We start from the raw sequence: 14,264 nt of genomic DNA, 5'->3' as shown, positions 1-14,264 counted from the left end.
CCCGCTTACTGGGAGGGGCGTTCTGACCAAAGGTCCCTGCCCAGCACCGCCTCTGCTTCCTCAGCTGTAAACATGCTGCTTTTCCTCCCCTTTTCAAAGCTCTGTGAGGAGGGGGGATTCCCCTCTGGGCCAAGGCCTTGTTTCTCCCATCTACTCAGGGTCAGGCCCCTGTGCCAGTCAGTACCCCCAGCCCTGATGACCTGAATCAGGGGTTGGGCAGGTAAGGCCCCTGTCTCAGTCCCAGAGCAGCCCCTCCCTGCACCCACACTTGCTCTTCTGTTTGCAGATAAGGATACCAATACCAGTGGCCTCCCAGAGCCCATCACTCTTTGACCTTGGGCAACTCACTTCTAGTTCTTGCTGGGCCCAAGGGCCCTTCTCTGAGTGGGATCAGCTGTTCTCTTCCTGCTCGAGGCCGGCTGGAGGATAGTCTCGCCCTATGATAGCAGCACTGTGCAGCTAATGGCGTCACTCCATACCGAGGCTGCCCTAACTAACTTCCCAGACCAGTGCTTCCAGAGAAGGAGCCCCACCCAGGAGAGAGACTGAGGCTTGGTTCAGTCTCAGCCATCAAACTTTAGGCACAATTTATTTCTGCTTTTTCTTACAAAAAACTGTTTCAGTCAAAATGCCCCCTTTGCCGTTCCTCATACCCCAACTGGAACAGGACAGACAGAGAGGCCCCAGTGGACCCCTCAGGCATCCTGAGCTAGTCAGAACTTGTGGGAGGACCCTGTGTGGGCCAGGTACCAAGTCTTAAGATCCACTTCCCTGGTGGGGTTGGGCTCTGTCCTCAGACCTCTTCTCCAACCAGTGTGGTTTCCCTGGGGAAGCCCCTTCTCTGGAGGGGTCAGGTTCATTTCTGGGCTATGGGGAAGGAAAGGCAGGGATAGAGGTCAGTCGCTAAGATAGAATTTAGAGTGTGGGGACTTTGAAGGCCCAGGAAAAGTAGTGGGGAAAGGGTTAGTCACAGGGGAGCAGGTGGGGAGGGGCTAGTGTGTGTTCCTTGACTGAGGATGTCTGGCAAAATCCTGGTTGAATATGTTGGCCCTCAAATGGTTTCGCTTTAGCACACATCAGTGATGCCTGCCCTGGTCTCAGAGAGACCTGCCTAAGAGCTGGGACCAACTGGGAGGGCCCAGTCAGGTCTGAAAGCGCCACCCACTGTTCTCATCATGCCCACCTTAAACTCAGGCCACTTAGATGCCCAAACCCCTCTCTGGTCTGGTGACCACCATACTTATCCATCCATTCCAGCCACCCTGATTGAGGACTTCCTCTTAGCTCATCATATTTTGGGGACACATGGTTTTGATATGAGCACAAGAAGGAGGGACAAGGCTGGAGAGGGTGGCAGGTCTTCCGAAGGCCACAGCAAGCGGACTGGACTTGGTGCAAAGATGGGTGGGTAATCTCTTGCCCCTGCAGTCCTGCATACTCAGTCCTTCCAGGTGTCACTCCTGCTCAGAACTCCTCCATGGCTCTCAATTGCCCCCTGGATCAAGTCCAAACTCCTCAGCCTAGCGCTTGAGGACAAAGTGCTGACCCTGTCTTCTCAGCACCATGTGCTGACTTCAGCAACTAACTTTCTTCGATTGTAGTTGGCTGGTCATATCGCCTCTGCCCAGATTGGGAGCTGCTCAAGGGCACTCCTTGTGTCTCTTCTGGCCAGCCTGGGCATGGGGGTAGGGAGCAGGCACAGAGGAAAAATCAAACAAGAGCTTGTGTTGGGGGGATGTGTGCCATGGAGAGGAGGAACTTTTCTAAACTCTGACTTTCCTCCAAGGCTCCTATTTGCCCTAATGTGGAACAAGGGGGGCTGGACTGAGCTAAGCTGTACCATTCCATGGCTCAAGAGGCCACAGGAGAGCCTTCAGCGATGAGAATTCAGGGCCAGGCCTGTGGCAGCTGATGGAAGGGATGGTTTTCCTCAGTCTCGAGCCTGGCTGGCATTCACACAGGAGGGAGGGGGACCCACACAGTCCTTGTCCACCAGCCTGGCCAAGTCTGGGGTTCTGTCTGTTGCACTGGGTCCCTGGGCCTCCTGGTTTCACAGGGCTCTCAGAAGGCTGGAGGTGGGTCAGATGGCCTCCTGCCACCTAAGAGAGCTTTGGAGCTGACCTGAGGAGGAGCTTATGGGGGAGGTCCTGGACCTGGCTAAGGAAAAGGGGTGGAGAGAGTTTGTATATTGATGTCTGTGTATTGATTCATCACAGCCTGCAGAGCTCCCAGCCATTGCTGCCTTTCTTACAAAGGCGGTAACACTCTTCCTGCAGTTGGTGCCCACCCCCTGCCTCAGCCCTCATCACTCCAGGTTAGGGTTCTCAGTTTCCTCCAGAGCAGAAACCTTCCCCAAGACATGAGCCCTTTTAAGTGTTCTCCAGGTGCATGGTAGCTGGGAACACAGATGCGTCGCTAAGCATTTGATGAATGGGTGAATTTTTCAAGCCACCTATAGCTTCTCTGGTCCCTTCCCAGTGGTGGGGCTGACGGGCCCATGATCTCCTTCTTGCCTTCCCCCCTGGCCTGGCTGGCTGAGCCCCTGGTTCAGGTAAAGTCATGTGTGGAGGGCAGAGGGGTTATATGAAGGTCCATTTTCTCCATCCAGATGATAACCTGGGAGGTATTGTGGGGGGGTGGTAGGGGGCACACATCCTGAAACTGCATCATTTTATGACGAGGAGAGGTGAGCTGGCTAAGCTTCTGGGGCCTTTTACTATACTAAGGGTCATGTTACATGTAGTACTAATTGGCAGACCAACGATCTGCTTGGGGCTGAAAGCTGTAAAGTTAGTGTGGAGTTTGGGCTCTAAATTCCACACCTAGGCCCTCAAGGTTGGAGATCCTTTGAAGGCAGTACTGCTTATTGGAAGGCTGTTTCACCCACTTAATACCATTTGCTCCCTCTCCTTGACTACTGTTATCTCCTTCTGCCTCTAACCTTCCCCTCCCCCACTCCAATCCAGAGATTCATTCAGAATTCTGAACATGGAAGTCTTCTGCTGGAAACCCTTTTGTGGCTCCCTCCTGCACTCAGGATAAAGTCCAGATACCTTGCAGTGGCTTGCAGTACCCTGCCCCTTCATCTGGCTTTACCTTTGGCTCCTGTTCACTGCGTGAACTCTCTGGTCTCCAAGTCTTTGGAAATCTGTTCTCTGCCTGGAACCATCTTTCTCACTTCTTGCCCATCTCTCCAATTCTTACTTAGCCTTGTGGACGCCTGCAGCCTGGGAGATTATGAGCCTTCTCTGAGCTCTTGGCACAGCCCTAATTTCTTTGGACAGTGATTATAGATTTGCTTGCCTCCTCTCCCTGATGCCTGAAGGGAGATTAATTTATCTCTGCCTCCCCAGGTCCAGCACAGGCATGGGTACAGAGCACAGGGCAGGAAGTTTTCTGACCTCAGGGGTGAACCAATCCAAGATAAACGTCTCAACGGCTCTGTACGTTCCCTGTCCTCCTGACCCTAGGCCTAGTTGGGCTCTCCCTAGGGCTCCCTGGTAGCTCAGGTTGTCAGTCTACATATCGAGACATCTCTGGAGGGTGCTCCACCTTGCCCTCTTCTCCAGTGGCTTTTGTGGACAGCGTGGGATGTACCTGGGCTCTTGCACCTGCACCCAAGTTTCTGAGACATAGCAACTTGGTTCCTCTGGCAACACACTTCTAGGGATGCTGTGCCCTTCGCAGCCTGGAGCTAGGGGAGTTGGTCACCGCCACCTCTTCCAGCTCTCTGTCCACCCTGTGCCTTGGAGGAGCCCTAAGTAAACAAGCCAGGCTCAGCGTCCCTGGGCCCGGCCTCCACCTCAGGGCCCAGGAGGAGGCATCTTGGGTAGTCTCCAGGCAAGACAGGCCCACTGGGGAGGGGCAGAGAGTGAAACTGTTCTGACGCAGTGTCATTTCCTCCCCCCTAACAGCCACTCAGTTTGGGTAACACAATCCCTCCTGCTTTAACCGATGTGCATCGGGATGCAAAGGTCACAGAGCCCGTTGAATGGTGCGAGTTCACGACGGGGTTTTCCCGTTCAGTCGGCCTGATTTACAGCAGGGACAGACCCTGCCCCTGGGCTTTGCCAAGGCCTCGAATGCGCCGGCTGTCCTCGAAGGAGCAGCTGCCAGGCCGGCTGACGGCGAGCAGACAAAGGCTCAGCCAGCAAAGCGCAGACCCCGCCCCGCAAGGGTGCGTCTGCAGCGACTGGTAGCTCAGACTTGGGCCTCGTTGCGCAACCCAGGTTTCCTCCGGCTCCGCCCCACCTTAGCTGGAAGCCCGACCCAGTCCCAGCCTTCTCGAGACTCCGCCATTAAGGCTGGGATAAAGGGATGAGGGAGTGAGTGATGTCCACGTAACCCTCCGGGGCGCTGTTACCTTCCCCAAACCCAGACAGGCAGGAATAACACTGCAGCCGCGTGTCACCGCACCCTTAATCCCAAGGCTCTTGGCGCCCCTTACCCAACGTGGGGTCTGCCTAATAAGGCAAGGGATCTCTGACTGGCAGGTGGTGAGCCCCTCAATATAATTAGAGGGCTATCGACCTCACACCCTGGTACCGGGTCCTGGCTTAGAAGGAGTTGATGCAAACTACGACTCCCAAGAGGTAGTAGGGCTATCCGGGTCTCCATAATCACGTGACTTCCTTCTCCTGGAGAGGTAGTCACGCGGTAGGCCGGTGAGGGGGCGGTGCCATCGGGCTCGTCCGCGGCGCCAGTGGCCTATGGGCGGCCGGGTCAGATGGGCGCGCGGTAGGGGGTGGGACCGGGCTCGCGGCACGGCGCGGGAGCGCGCCGGTGGCGGCCGCTGTAGGGGGGCGGGGAATATCGTCTAAGGCGACCGTGGCAGCTTGGGCATCGACGACTGGCAGTGGTGGCGGCTCCTGGTGCGGTTCGGCGCGCGGCCAGTTTTAGAGTTCGGAACGGAACGCTCGACGTCGCGGTCCCCGCCCGGAAAGTTTGCTGCGGAGCTGCAACCTCCTGGCCGGCGCGGCCCGGCATGAAGCGGCGCTGAGGAGCCGCCGCCGCCGCCGCCGCCTGAGGAGGAGCCGCAGCACCCTGGGCCACGCCGATGACTACTGCAAACTGTGGCGCCCACGACGAGCTCGACTTTAAACTCGTCTTTGGCGAGGACGGGGCGCCGCCACCGCCGCCCCCGGTCTCGCGGCCTGCAGGTGGGTGCCGGGCGGGGCGGGAACGAGGAGCGTCAGCTCTTCTCGCTCGCAAGAGCTCGCCCCCTCCCTGCCTGGTCCCTTGGTTGTCCCGGGTCTGGTAACATCGTGTGTGTGTGTGGGGGGGGGGTGAGTGTCTGGTAACATCGTGTGTGTGTGTGTATGTGGTGATGTAACATTGTGTGTGTGTGGGGGGGGTGAGTGGTAACATCGTGTGTGGTGTGTGTGTGTGGTGAGTGGCTGGTAACATCGCGCGCGTGTGTGTGTGTGGGGGGGGTGAGTGTCTGGTAACATCGTGTGTGTGTGTGGTGAGTGAAGAGCGGATTTAAACCGCTGAGGAGGCGTGTGGGTCGCTGCGACGTGGAAGTGGCCGCGGGCTAGGCTGGAAGCAAACTAGTGGGGAACTGGACTCCGGGACGCCTGTGGCCAGTGGACGCCCGGGGTTTGGAGGCCGAGGGTTGGGGCCGCTGCCCAGGTGGCGTCTGGTTGTCGCTGCTTTGCCAGCGTGGTGCGGAGGAAATGTCCCTGTGAAGTGTAAGCAGGTTTGGTTTTTCATCTATTCTAGGTTTTAAAAACAATCTGCATTTGAAAGATGCGCATTCTGGAAGTGCAGGAGCTCCCTAAAATTCGTGCGCATGTCTGTTTAAATCTACTTTGCTAGGAGAGTTAGGCTGTAGTGTTAACTTCCACTTGTGCAAGTTAATGGCCCACATTTAATTCGAAGTGTAACTATAACGGGACTTTTCCGAAAACTGGGTTTCTTTTTTTTTGAGCTAAGTGTTTCGGAAGATTTTAAAAAGTGGGGTGCCGTGTTTGTAATTTTCCTAGAAAGTTCTGGAAGTCAGTTTTTATTTTAAGAAAAAGCTCACCTCGGAAGATGTTTTAAAGGAGATCATGAGTTGGGTTTTAAAGGAGAGCGTGAAAGGCTGGGCACCATAATGCTTGGAGGTCAGACCAGTCAGGAAATAGAAACAGGATGGTTGGGGACTCTCCTGTGACCTGGTTTGGAATAGTGTGGTTCATTAAGTTCAGTTTCCTTATTACTTATGCAGGCGAACTTCAAAAGGGAGATGGATAAGACTAATCCCCTTTTATTTTTTCCGGTGTTAGGTGAATTACCTTATGTTCATATTGATGTTCAAGAGACTGTTCTGTAGGGTAGCACTGAAAAACATATCTGAATGTATGGCATAAGTATTCTCTGGGAAGTATTTGTACTGTATTATCAGTCCTATTAGTCTTTATATGTTAGATGTCTTTCTCAACATAGTAAATAATTTACAGTAGTTATTTGTTGGCTGCGTTTTTTTCAATTCCACTGACATCATTTGAGCACCTATTATGCTCAAGGTAGTGTTAGGTAGTGTTACGATGGATGCAGAAAGAACTGAGGCCCCTCAAGGAGTTTGGGAAATGGAATGGGGGGCACATAATCCAAATAACTGTGCTACTAGGCTGACTGAATGGTGGTGCAACTAGGCTGACTGAATGGTGGTGCAGCTTATAATAGAGGTAGAAACAGGGGGAAAGTGGCATTGGTGGAGAGGGTTGCATTGAATTGTACTTAAATTATGGGGATTTAACAAAGTAAAATCTTGTTTGAATGAATGTTTTCATTATAAAGAAGATAAAGTTGATGATGTCAGCAAACCTTTATTGGGCACAAACTTGATTAGAGTACATTAAATACCAAATATATGATCAATAAAGATGTTAACCAAACATATGAGTAATAAAGGATTATCATCAAATAGGAGTTGTATGTACATCCAAAACATTAAATAACATTTAAATGCTATGAAAACAGCAATTTAAGGAATGATTTTTGCCATAAAACCCCTAAAAAAACATTTTCATATTAAATGGGTCTAGAGGAGTTAAGGTTTGAAACTTTATTTACAGCTGATTTTCCCAAAGTTAAACTTGAGCAGTTTTATTTGTGACAAAAAGTCCACTTTAAAGTAGTCTATTTTTTTTTAACATCTTTATTGGAGTGTAATTGCTTTACAGTGGTGTGTTAGTTTCTGCGTTATAACAAAGTGAATCAGCTATACATATATCCTCATATCTCCTCTAGTAGCTATTTTTTGTAAATTAAAAAAAATTAGGTTGAAATACACATGACATAAACCATTTTTAATTGAATGATTCAGTGGCATTTAGTGCATTCCCAGTGTTGTGCAACCACCACATCTAATTTCAAAACATTTTCATCACCCCAAAAGGAAACCCCAAACCCACTAAGCAGTTGCTCCTCATTCTCCCTTTTCCCCTTCAGGTCCCTGGCAGCCGAATCTCTAATCTGGGATCTGTCTCTATGGATTTACCTATCCTGGATATTTCATATAAATGGAATCATACATATGTGACCTTTTGTGTCTGGCTTCTTTCACTTAGCATAGTGTTTTTGTGGTTCATCCATGCTGTAGGACATCGCAGTACGTCATTCTTTTTTAATGACTGAATCACGTTCTGTTGTATATATACTCCAATTTGTTTATTCATCCATAGATGGACAGGACATGAGCTGTTTCTACCTTTAGGCTATTGTAAATAGTGCTGCTATGAACACCTAGCAGCTAATTTTTTAATTCTATTGAAAAGGATGTGTTATTCAAAACTAAGGTTTCAAAGTTATTTGTCCACAAAATTAATTTCATTTTTTAAATAAATCCATTTCTTTTTTAAAAAATTTATTTATTTATTTTATTTTTGGCGGGCTTCTCATTGCGGTAGCTTCTGTTGTTGTGGAGCACGGGCTCTCGGCTCACGGGCTTCAGTAGTTGTGGCCACTCGGGCTCAGTAGTTGTGGCTCGTGGGCTCTAGAGTGCAGGCTCAGTAGTTGTGGCGCACTGGCTTAGTTGCTCCGCGGCATGTGGGATCTTCTGGGACCAGGGATCAAACCCGTGTCCCCTGCCTTGGCAGGCAGATTCTCAACCACTGCGCCACCAGGGAAGTCCCTGATTTCATTTTACTATGCATAATTATGAGTGTGTAGTTTGAAGGAACTAAGTGGATTAACTGACCTACATTTAGGATGATAATATGAAGTAAAGTGGGCCATGAGAGTAAAATTGCTTACTAGGATTCAGATCAGTATTGGGTCATATCAGTGAGTTTACTTGTTTCTGAATTCTCTTCCTCACTGAAGCAGAACATTCCATGAGGGCATTGATAATGTCTGTATCTTGTTCATAGATGCCTAGCACAGTGCGTTTAACATAGTAGGCAACCAGTATTTGTTCAGTTAATGAAAAAGTACCACTTAAGTTTTGAGTCAGTCCTTACGGGGTTTTTTTTTGTTTGTTTGTTTTTGTTGTTGTTTGGTGGTAGGGGAAGTTTATGAGACTTGTTTCAGTTCTTTGACTTTTATTGGTCAATTCTGTAAGACAGCAGATCTTGGTAATTTTGAGCTGCAAGTTTTCCTTCTCTCCAAAGGCTTAAGAGTACTTGTATCACATCTAAATTTCCATACAGAAGATTTTTGAAAAATATTTGGAGGTGGGGGGGGATAGTGGATGGAGACTGAGAACAAGCCAAGGGGCTGAATTTAGTGAATATCCTAAGCAAGCTTGTTAAAGTACAAATTAGATGATTTGATGATTTGACACTTGATAAGTTCGATATGTTGTGACTTTTTTTTTTTTAACATCTTTATTGGAGTATAATTGCTTTACAGTGGTGTGTTAGTTTCTGCTGTATAACAAAGTGAATCAGCTATACATAAACATATATCACCAGTAACTGACTTTTTAAGTTTATTGCTTACCAAGGTGTTTTGAGATTTTTCCATTAAAGAAAATATAAGATCCTAGTCTTTAGCTTTTTGTTTTTTTTAAATAGGACAGTGTTCACTTTGATTTTTTTCCAGTTAAAAATGAATCAAAATACTATGTTTACATTTCTTTTACTTAATACCTAGTTTCAAAATGAAGAGCTACCTCAATAGTAAATAGAGAATTTAAAATTGGTAAGTGTTTAATGTATTTCATTAATATTATTTGCCATTATATTTTGCCATTATAAAGGGCAGTTTCTGGTGCTCTATTTTAGTGTATTGATTGTATATCTCTAATTTAGTTTGATGTTGTAATAATCTTTATGCTTCAAATTCAAAGTTTCATTCTCAGGGTTTGTTCATTACTAAACATTGACTTTTTAGCCCTGAATGAGAGTCACTGGGAGGAGGGTGTGCTATAGGTGTGTTATGTCTTACCTCCTGCTGCTTTTGAATGGGGAGAAATATCTTAGATACAATATGTATTTTTGTAAGAAAGTTACTTTATGATAAGTGTAGTTTTATCAGATACCAGTTTAGTATATACCTTTTACACATAAAGTTGGAAAAAATTTTAAAATAAAAATTAAAAGAATGAAGTTGAGGAACTTTTTCTAGATCATTGTCCTAGTCTTTAATCTGTAGTGTTCTACTTTGTTTGGTGCTTGGACATCTGATTCTGTTCTTTATAATTTACTGTCTTTTAGATAATTTCATTTTCTCATTTTTTGGTTTTTATTGATAATTTATACTCAGTGGTTTTGTTTTATCTTGTTTTAAATGAGATAATATATTTAAAGCTCTCAGCACAGTCCTTGGCCCAGTGGTACTCATTAAGTGATGGTGGTTAACATTTTTTTAAAAACACACAAAAACTGACGATAGGTTATTTTTTATTTCCTAGACCTTTTTCCTATACTAAAGTAAAACATTTAGAGAGAGTAGGGGCAGATGAGAGATCCTGTCTTTTAAACCTTTATTAGATGAGTTGGAATATTTGTCTTAGATATTCTAATTTTTTCCTCTTAATTCTATTATTTTTTCAATGTTACCTTCTTTCTCATACCTTACTAAACATAAGTACTGAAGGTCACTTGCTTTTAATTACGTTTTTCTACTTTCTTGAATTAAGTATGGTGTGAAGGATGGTTAATTTGCTAACCATACTAAGTATAATTGGATATTTAAATCAGTATGAAAAAAGAGAAGTTGCTTGTATGGTTTCCTGTAGAAATTAATGGTGTGTTTGCATGGCGCATTAGATACTGTAAAGGAAGATTTGATTACTGCTGAACCTTACTTTCATACCATAGGTCAGCTTTTTCTTTAGACTCGAATGCAGTGAGAATATATATTAAGTGATTGAGTCAGTGATAAACATTTCACCATTTCACTTGGAAGAATAATATAATATTCTGTTTCCTTGACACTTTTCCTGATAGGGGTAGAGGATGCTCATGAGGGTACTAGCAGAATTTTGTGATGGAGATTAGTGAATAAATGTGTTTTAGTGAGTATGGGGAAAAATTGAGGAAAAAATTTCAATGTCATATTGTTTTGTTAAAACTTTATCATTGTAAGAGCATTGCTATACCTGTGCTACCATTTGCCAATACAGAAGGGATATTTTGGCATATATTCTAAAATATTAGAGGTAATACTGTAGTTTTATTAGATGATACGAAAATTAAAGCTTGGCATTATGTACATTGCTAAGAAATTGTGGGGGTCTAGTAAGGCCTGAATCTTAAGTATTTAAGGGCATTTGAGATATTAACTTAAGGTAAATTGTAGAATCAACTTCTTAGTATGACTTGCCTTTCTGTGGCAACCAGTAAACTTCGCCTAAAATTACTGTATTTTTATTGAAGTATATCCCAAATTCTGCTTTTGAGTCTTGCTCTGTATTTATTTTTTCAGTGAAGTATGATCATGAGGACATTTTTGGTAAGAAATTGTGGAGTTTGTTGTTCTTCAGAAAAAGTAATAAATAAAATACTAATATATAAAATGGAATATTTTAAGAGAAGATAATTAGTTGTGTTACTGATTGTGAAGTTTAATGCCCTTTACTTTCCTTCTTAGTATTGAGTAGTTGGTGATTCAATATGGTGATGTTTTATTTTAAGTAAGAGGTGAGGTTGAGAAAGCCAGAATACATTGAAGTCAATTGCATTACTCCTGAGAGTTAGGAAACCTGAGTAGGTTGAGCCTCATTTGATAGTAAGCAGTAGTTTGACTGCTCACAGCAGTAACATAAATAAGGGAGGTGTTGTCTAAAGCTGTCCTGGTGGGTCAGGGGAGTAGACACAGCAGACTTGGCAGTAAGCCTAGCTTCTAAAACAAAATCCAAGTCATCAAATTTGCCCAGGCATGCCATATGAGGTTCAAGTAACAGTGGAATTTAAGAGGAGTGAGTTTGTTCGGGGAGGCTTAGGAGAGTCACAAGCAGTAGCAAGCTTTTTTAACAGCCATAATTTTAGCTCAAACATAGCATGAGTCTGCATATATTTCAGCATTTCTGGTAATGTTTATATAATTATATTGCATGACTCTCACCTGTTTGCCTGAATTTGGTAAACTTGAGAAGAGAGGAACAATTAGAGCTGTAATATTTAAGCAGAATGTTGTATGAATTGTCTGTGAATTGATAGCTGACATTTAATCATTGGGACAGTTCTAGTTAACATATTGGTATTCCTGTGTGTAAGGGAAATGCATCTTTATGAAAGCCTGAAAGTCTCAGGTACACTGGAGAAGTAGCTTGAAGGCTTCATTTTCCTACAAAATGTACAGTTTCCATATGTCTTATGTTTCAGAAGCAGGTGAGATTTTTAATATTTTAAAATACGTTTTCAGTGTCTTAAAATTTTTATATTTCTTAATTTTGTATTAAATTTTCATCAGCTTTGCTGTTTAATTAGAAAATAGGTAGGATTATGTGAGCTTTGAAATTATAACTTTTTTCAATAATGTTGATTTATATCACATGTAAAAATATTTCTGGAAACATTTTTTTCCATCATTGGCCAGAACACTTTAATGGACAGTTTGTGAATTTTATTTATTTATTTATGTAATTAAAAAAAAATTAATTTATTTATTTTTGGCTGCGTTGGGTCTTCGTTGCTGCGCGCAGGCTTTTCTCTAGTTGCAGAGAGCGGGGGCTACTCTTCGTTGCGGTGCGCGGGCTTCTCACTGTGGTGGCTTCTCTTGTTGCAGAGCGCGGGCTCTAGGCGCGCGGGCTTCAGTAGTTGTGGCTCGGAGGCTCTAGAGCACAGGCTCAGTAGTTGTGGTGCACGGGCTTAGTTGCTCCGTGGCATGTGGGATCTTCCCGGACCAGGGCTCCAACCCTTGTCCCCTGCATTGGCAGGTGGATTCTTAACCACTGCGCCACCAGGGAAGCCCCTATTGCTGTCTTTTTATTGGATTAGTTGGTTGATAAATTATGCCACTTCCTGAAAATGAGTTATATCTTCCCCTTTCTCTGCTCTATGGCCAGAATCAAGTCTTAGTCACCTCCTGTTTGGATTTGTGTAGTTTTTTCTTCATACTTTATAACCTCCCAAGTAAATTTTGAAATTCACAGCTAAGATTATCTTTGATTCCTGCTCCCTTGTGTCTGTAACCTGCCTCTTCACTCATTTTCCTCATTGTGCTTTACCTTTTTTTTTTTTTTTTTTGGGCTGTGTTGGGTCTTCATTGCTGCACGCAGGCTTTCTCTAGTTGCGGCGAGCGGGGGCTACTCTTTGTTGCAGTGCACAGGCTTCTCATTGCGGTGGCTTCTCTTGTTGCGGAGCACGGGCTCTAGGCGTGTGGGCTTCAGTAGTTGCAGCATGCAGGCTCAGTAGTTGTGGCTCTCGGGCTTAGTTGCTCCATGGCATGTGGGGTCTTCCCGGACCAGGGATTGAACCCTTGTCCCCTGTATTGGCAGGCGAATTCTTATCCACTGCACCACCAGGGAAGTCCCCTGTGCTTTACCTTTTTTATATCCCTTACTCTGTACATTAGTATCAAGTTCATCATCTTTAGTTTTATTTATCTCTTTTCAGTCCTAACATGAAATCTTTCCTTCTACCCATTTGTCTGAACTGCCTCTGCCATCTGCATATTATTTCATAGTCTTTTTCTTTTGTGAGGCAATTTAGAAACATTATTTTGAGGTAGTACTGAACTAGATCTGGGTTCTAAATTCATATCTATTACTAGTTGAGTGACACTGCTTAAAAAGCACAGAATAATTTCAGGCTAATTTAATTCTTTTAGTTTATAAGAGAGGAAATTGAGGCTCAGGATGGTTTGCCCAGGGTCATTTAACTAGTTAGTTACAAAACAGAGACCCAGGATCTCTGGCTCCTAGTCTTTGTTCTTCTCTAGTAAATTGCTTAATTTCTGCTTGAAAATCCTAGAGTTGTTTTTGCACAGCCTATAATTTTGATCATTTTTGTAACTGTTCCTTTTTTTGTGTGTTGTTAGGTAAATATTTAATCCAATATTATTGACTACCTATTTATGTGCAAGTTATTTTTATATACATTATTTCTAAGTCTCATGATAACCTGAAGAGGAAGGTACTGTTTCCATTTTACCTGAGGAAGCAGAAATGAAGGTAGATTTGACCATCTAGAAAGTAGAAGGGTTGGGATTTGAACCCAGGTTTTCTGACTTGGGCTCTTTCTAGTATTCCTCTTGCCTCTCTCCTCCCAGGAAGAGTTTAAGTACAGAAATAGTTTTTCGTTTGGTAAAACCAAGACTCATGGTGAAGCACATGGACTCAAACATGTCTGAGCCAGGGTTTACAAGTTACACATGTGTTCCTGTGACTAGATTTTCTGCTTTTGGCTCAGAATGGCCGCTTGAGGGATGCTTCTTACTCCCGCCTGCCCTAGACATTTTTAAATGGTAGCAGTGGGACTTGTCTGGTGGCGCAGTGGTTAAGAATCCGCCTGCCAGTGCAGGGGACACAGTTCTGTCCCTGGTCGGGAAGATCCCACATGCCATGGAGCAACTAAGCCCGTGCGCCACAACTACTGAGCCTGCGAGCCACAACTACTGAGCCCACGTGCTGCAACTACTAAAGCCTGTGTGCCTAGAGCCCGTGCTCTGCAACAAGAGTAGCCACTGCAGTGAGAAGCCTGCTCACCGCAATGAAGGGTAGCCCCCGCTCACCGCAACTAGAGAAAGCCCGCATGCAGCAACAAAGACCCAATGCAACCAAAGATAAACAAATTAATTAATTAATTAAAAGAAAAACTTACTGTGTCAGTATTATTATGTATGAATATGATTCAGTTTATTGGAGTGGATGTATTTTAAATACAGCAGTAATA

The 14,264-nt window shown here is 44.9% G+C and overlaps 1 protein-coding gene across 1 annotated transcript in view; it reads left to right on the top strand.

Moving 5' to 3' along the window:
• Positions 1–4,677: 4,677 nt before the first annotated feature.
• The window catches only part of NFATC3 (nuclear factor of activated T cells 3), a 131,203-nt gene continuing 121,616 nt past the window's right edge, over positions 4,678–14,264 (top strand). Inside the window, 1 exon segment of the mRNA XM_082369789.1 lies at positions 4,678–5,159. Coding sequence (XP_082225915.1) covers positions 5,057–5,159 — 103 coding nt within the window. The 5' untranslated portion in view covers positions 4,678–5,056.

This window comes from Balaenoptera borealis (genome assembly GCF_965194805.1).
Source record: "Balaenoptera borealis genome assembly, chromosome: 19".
NCBI lineage: Eukaryota > Metazoa > Chordata > Mammalia > Artiodactyla > Balaenopteridae > Balaenoptera > Balaenoptera borealis.
Note: the sequence above shows the minus strand (reverse complement) of the source record. Positions and strands in the feature narration are given on the sequence as shown.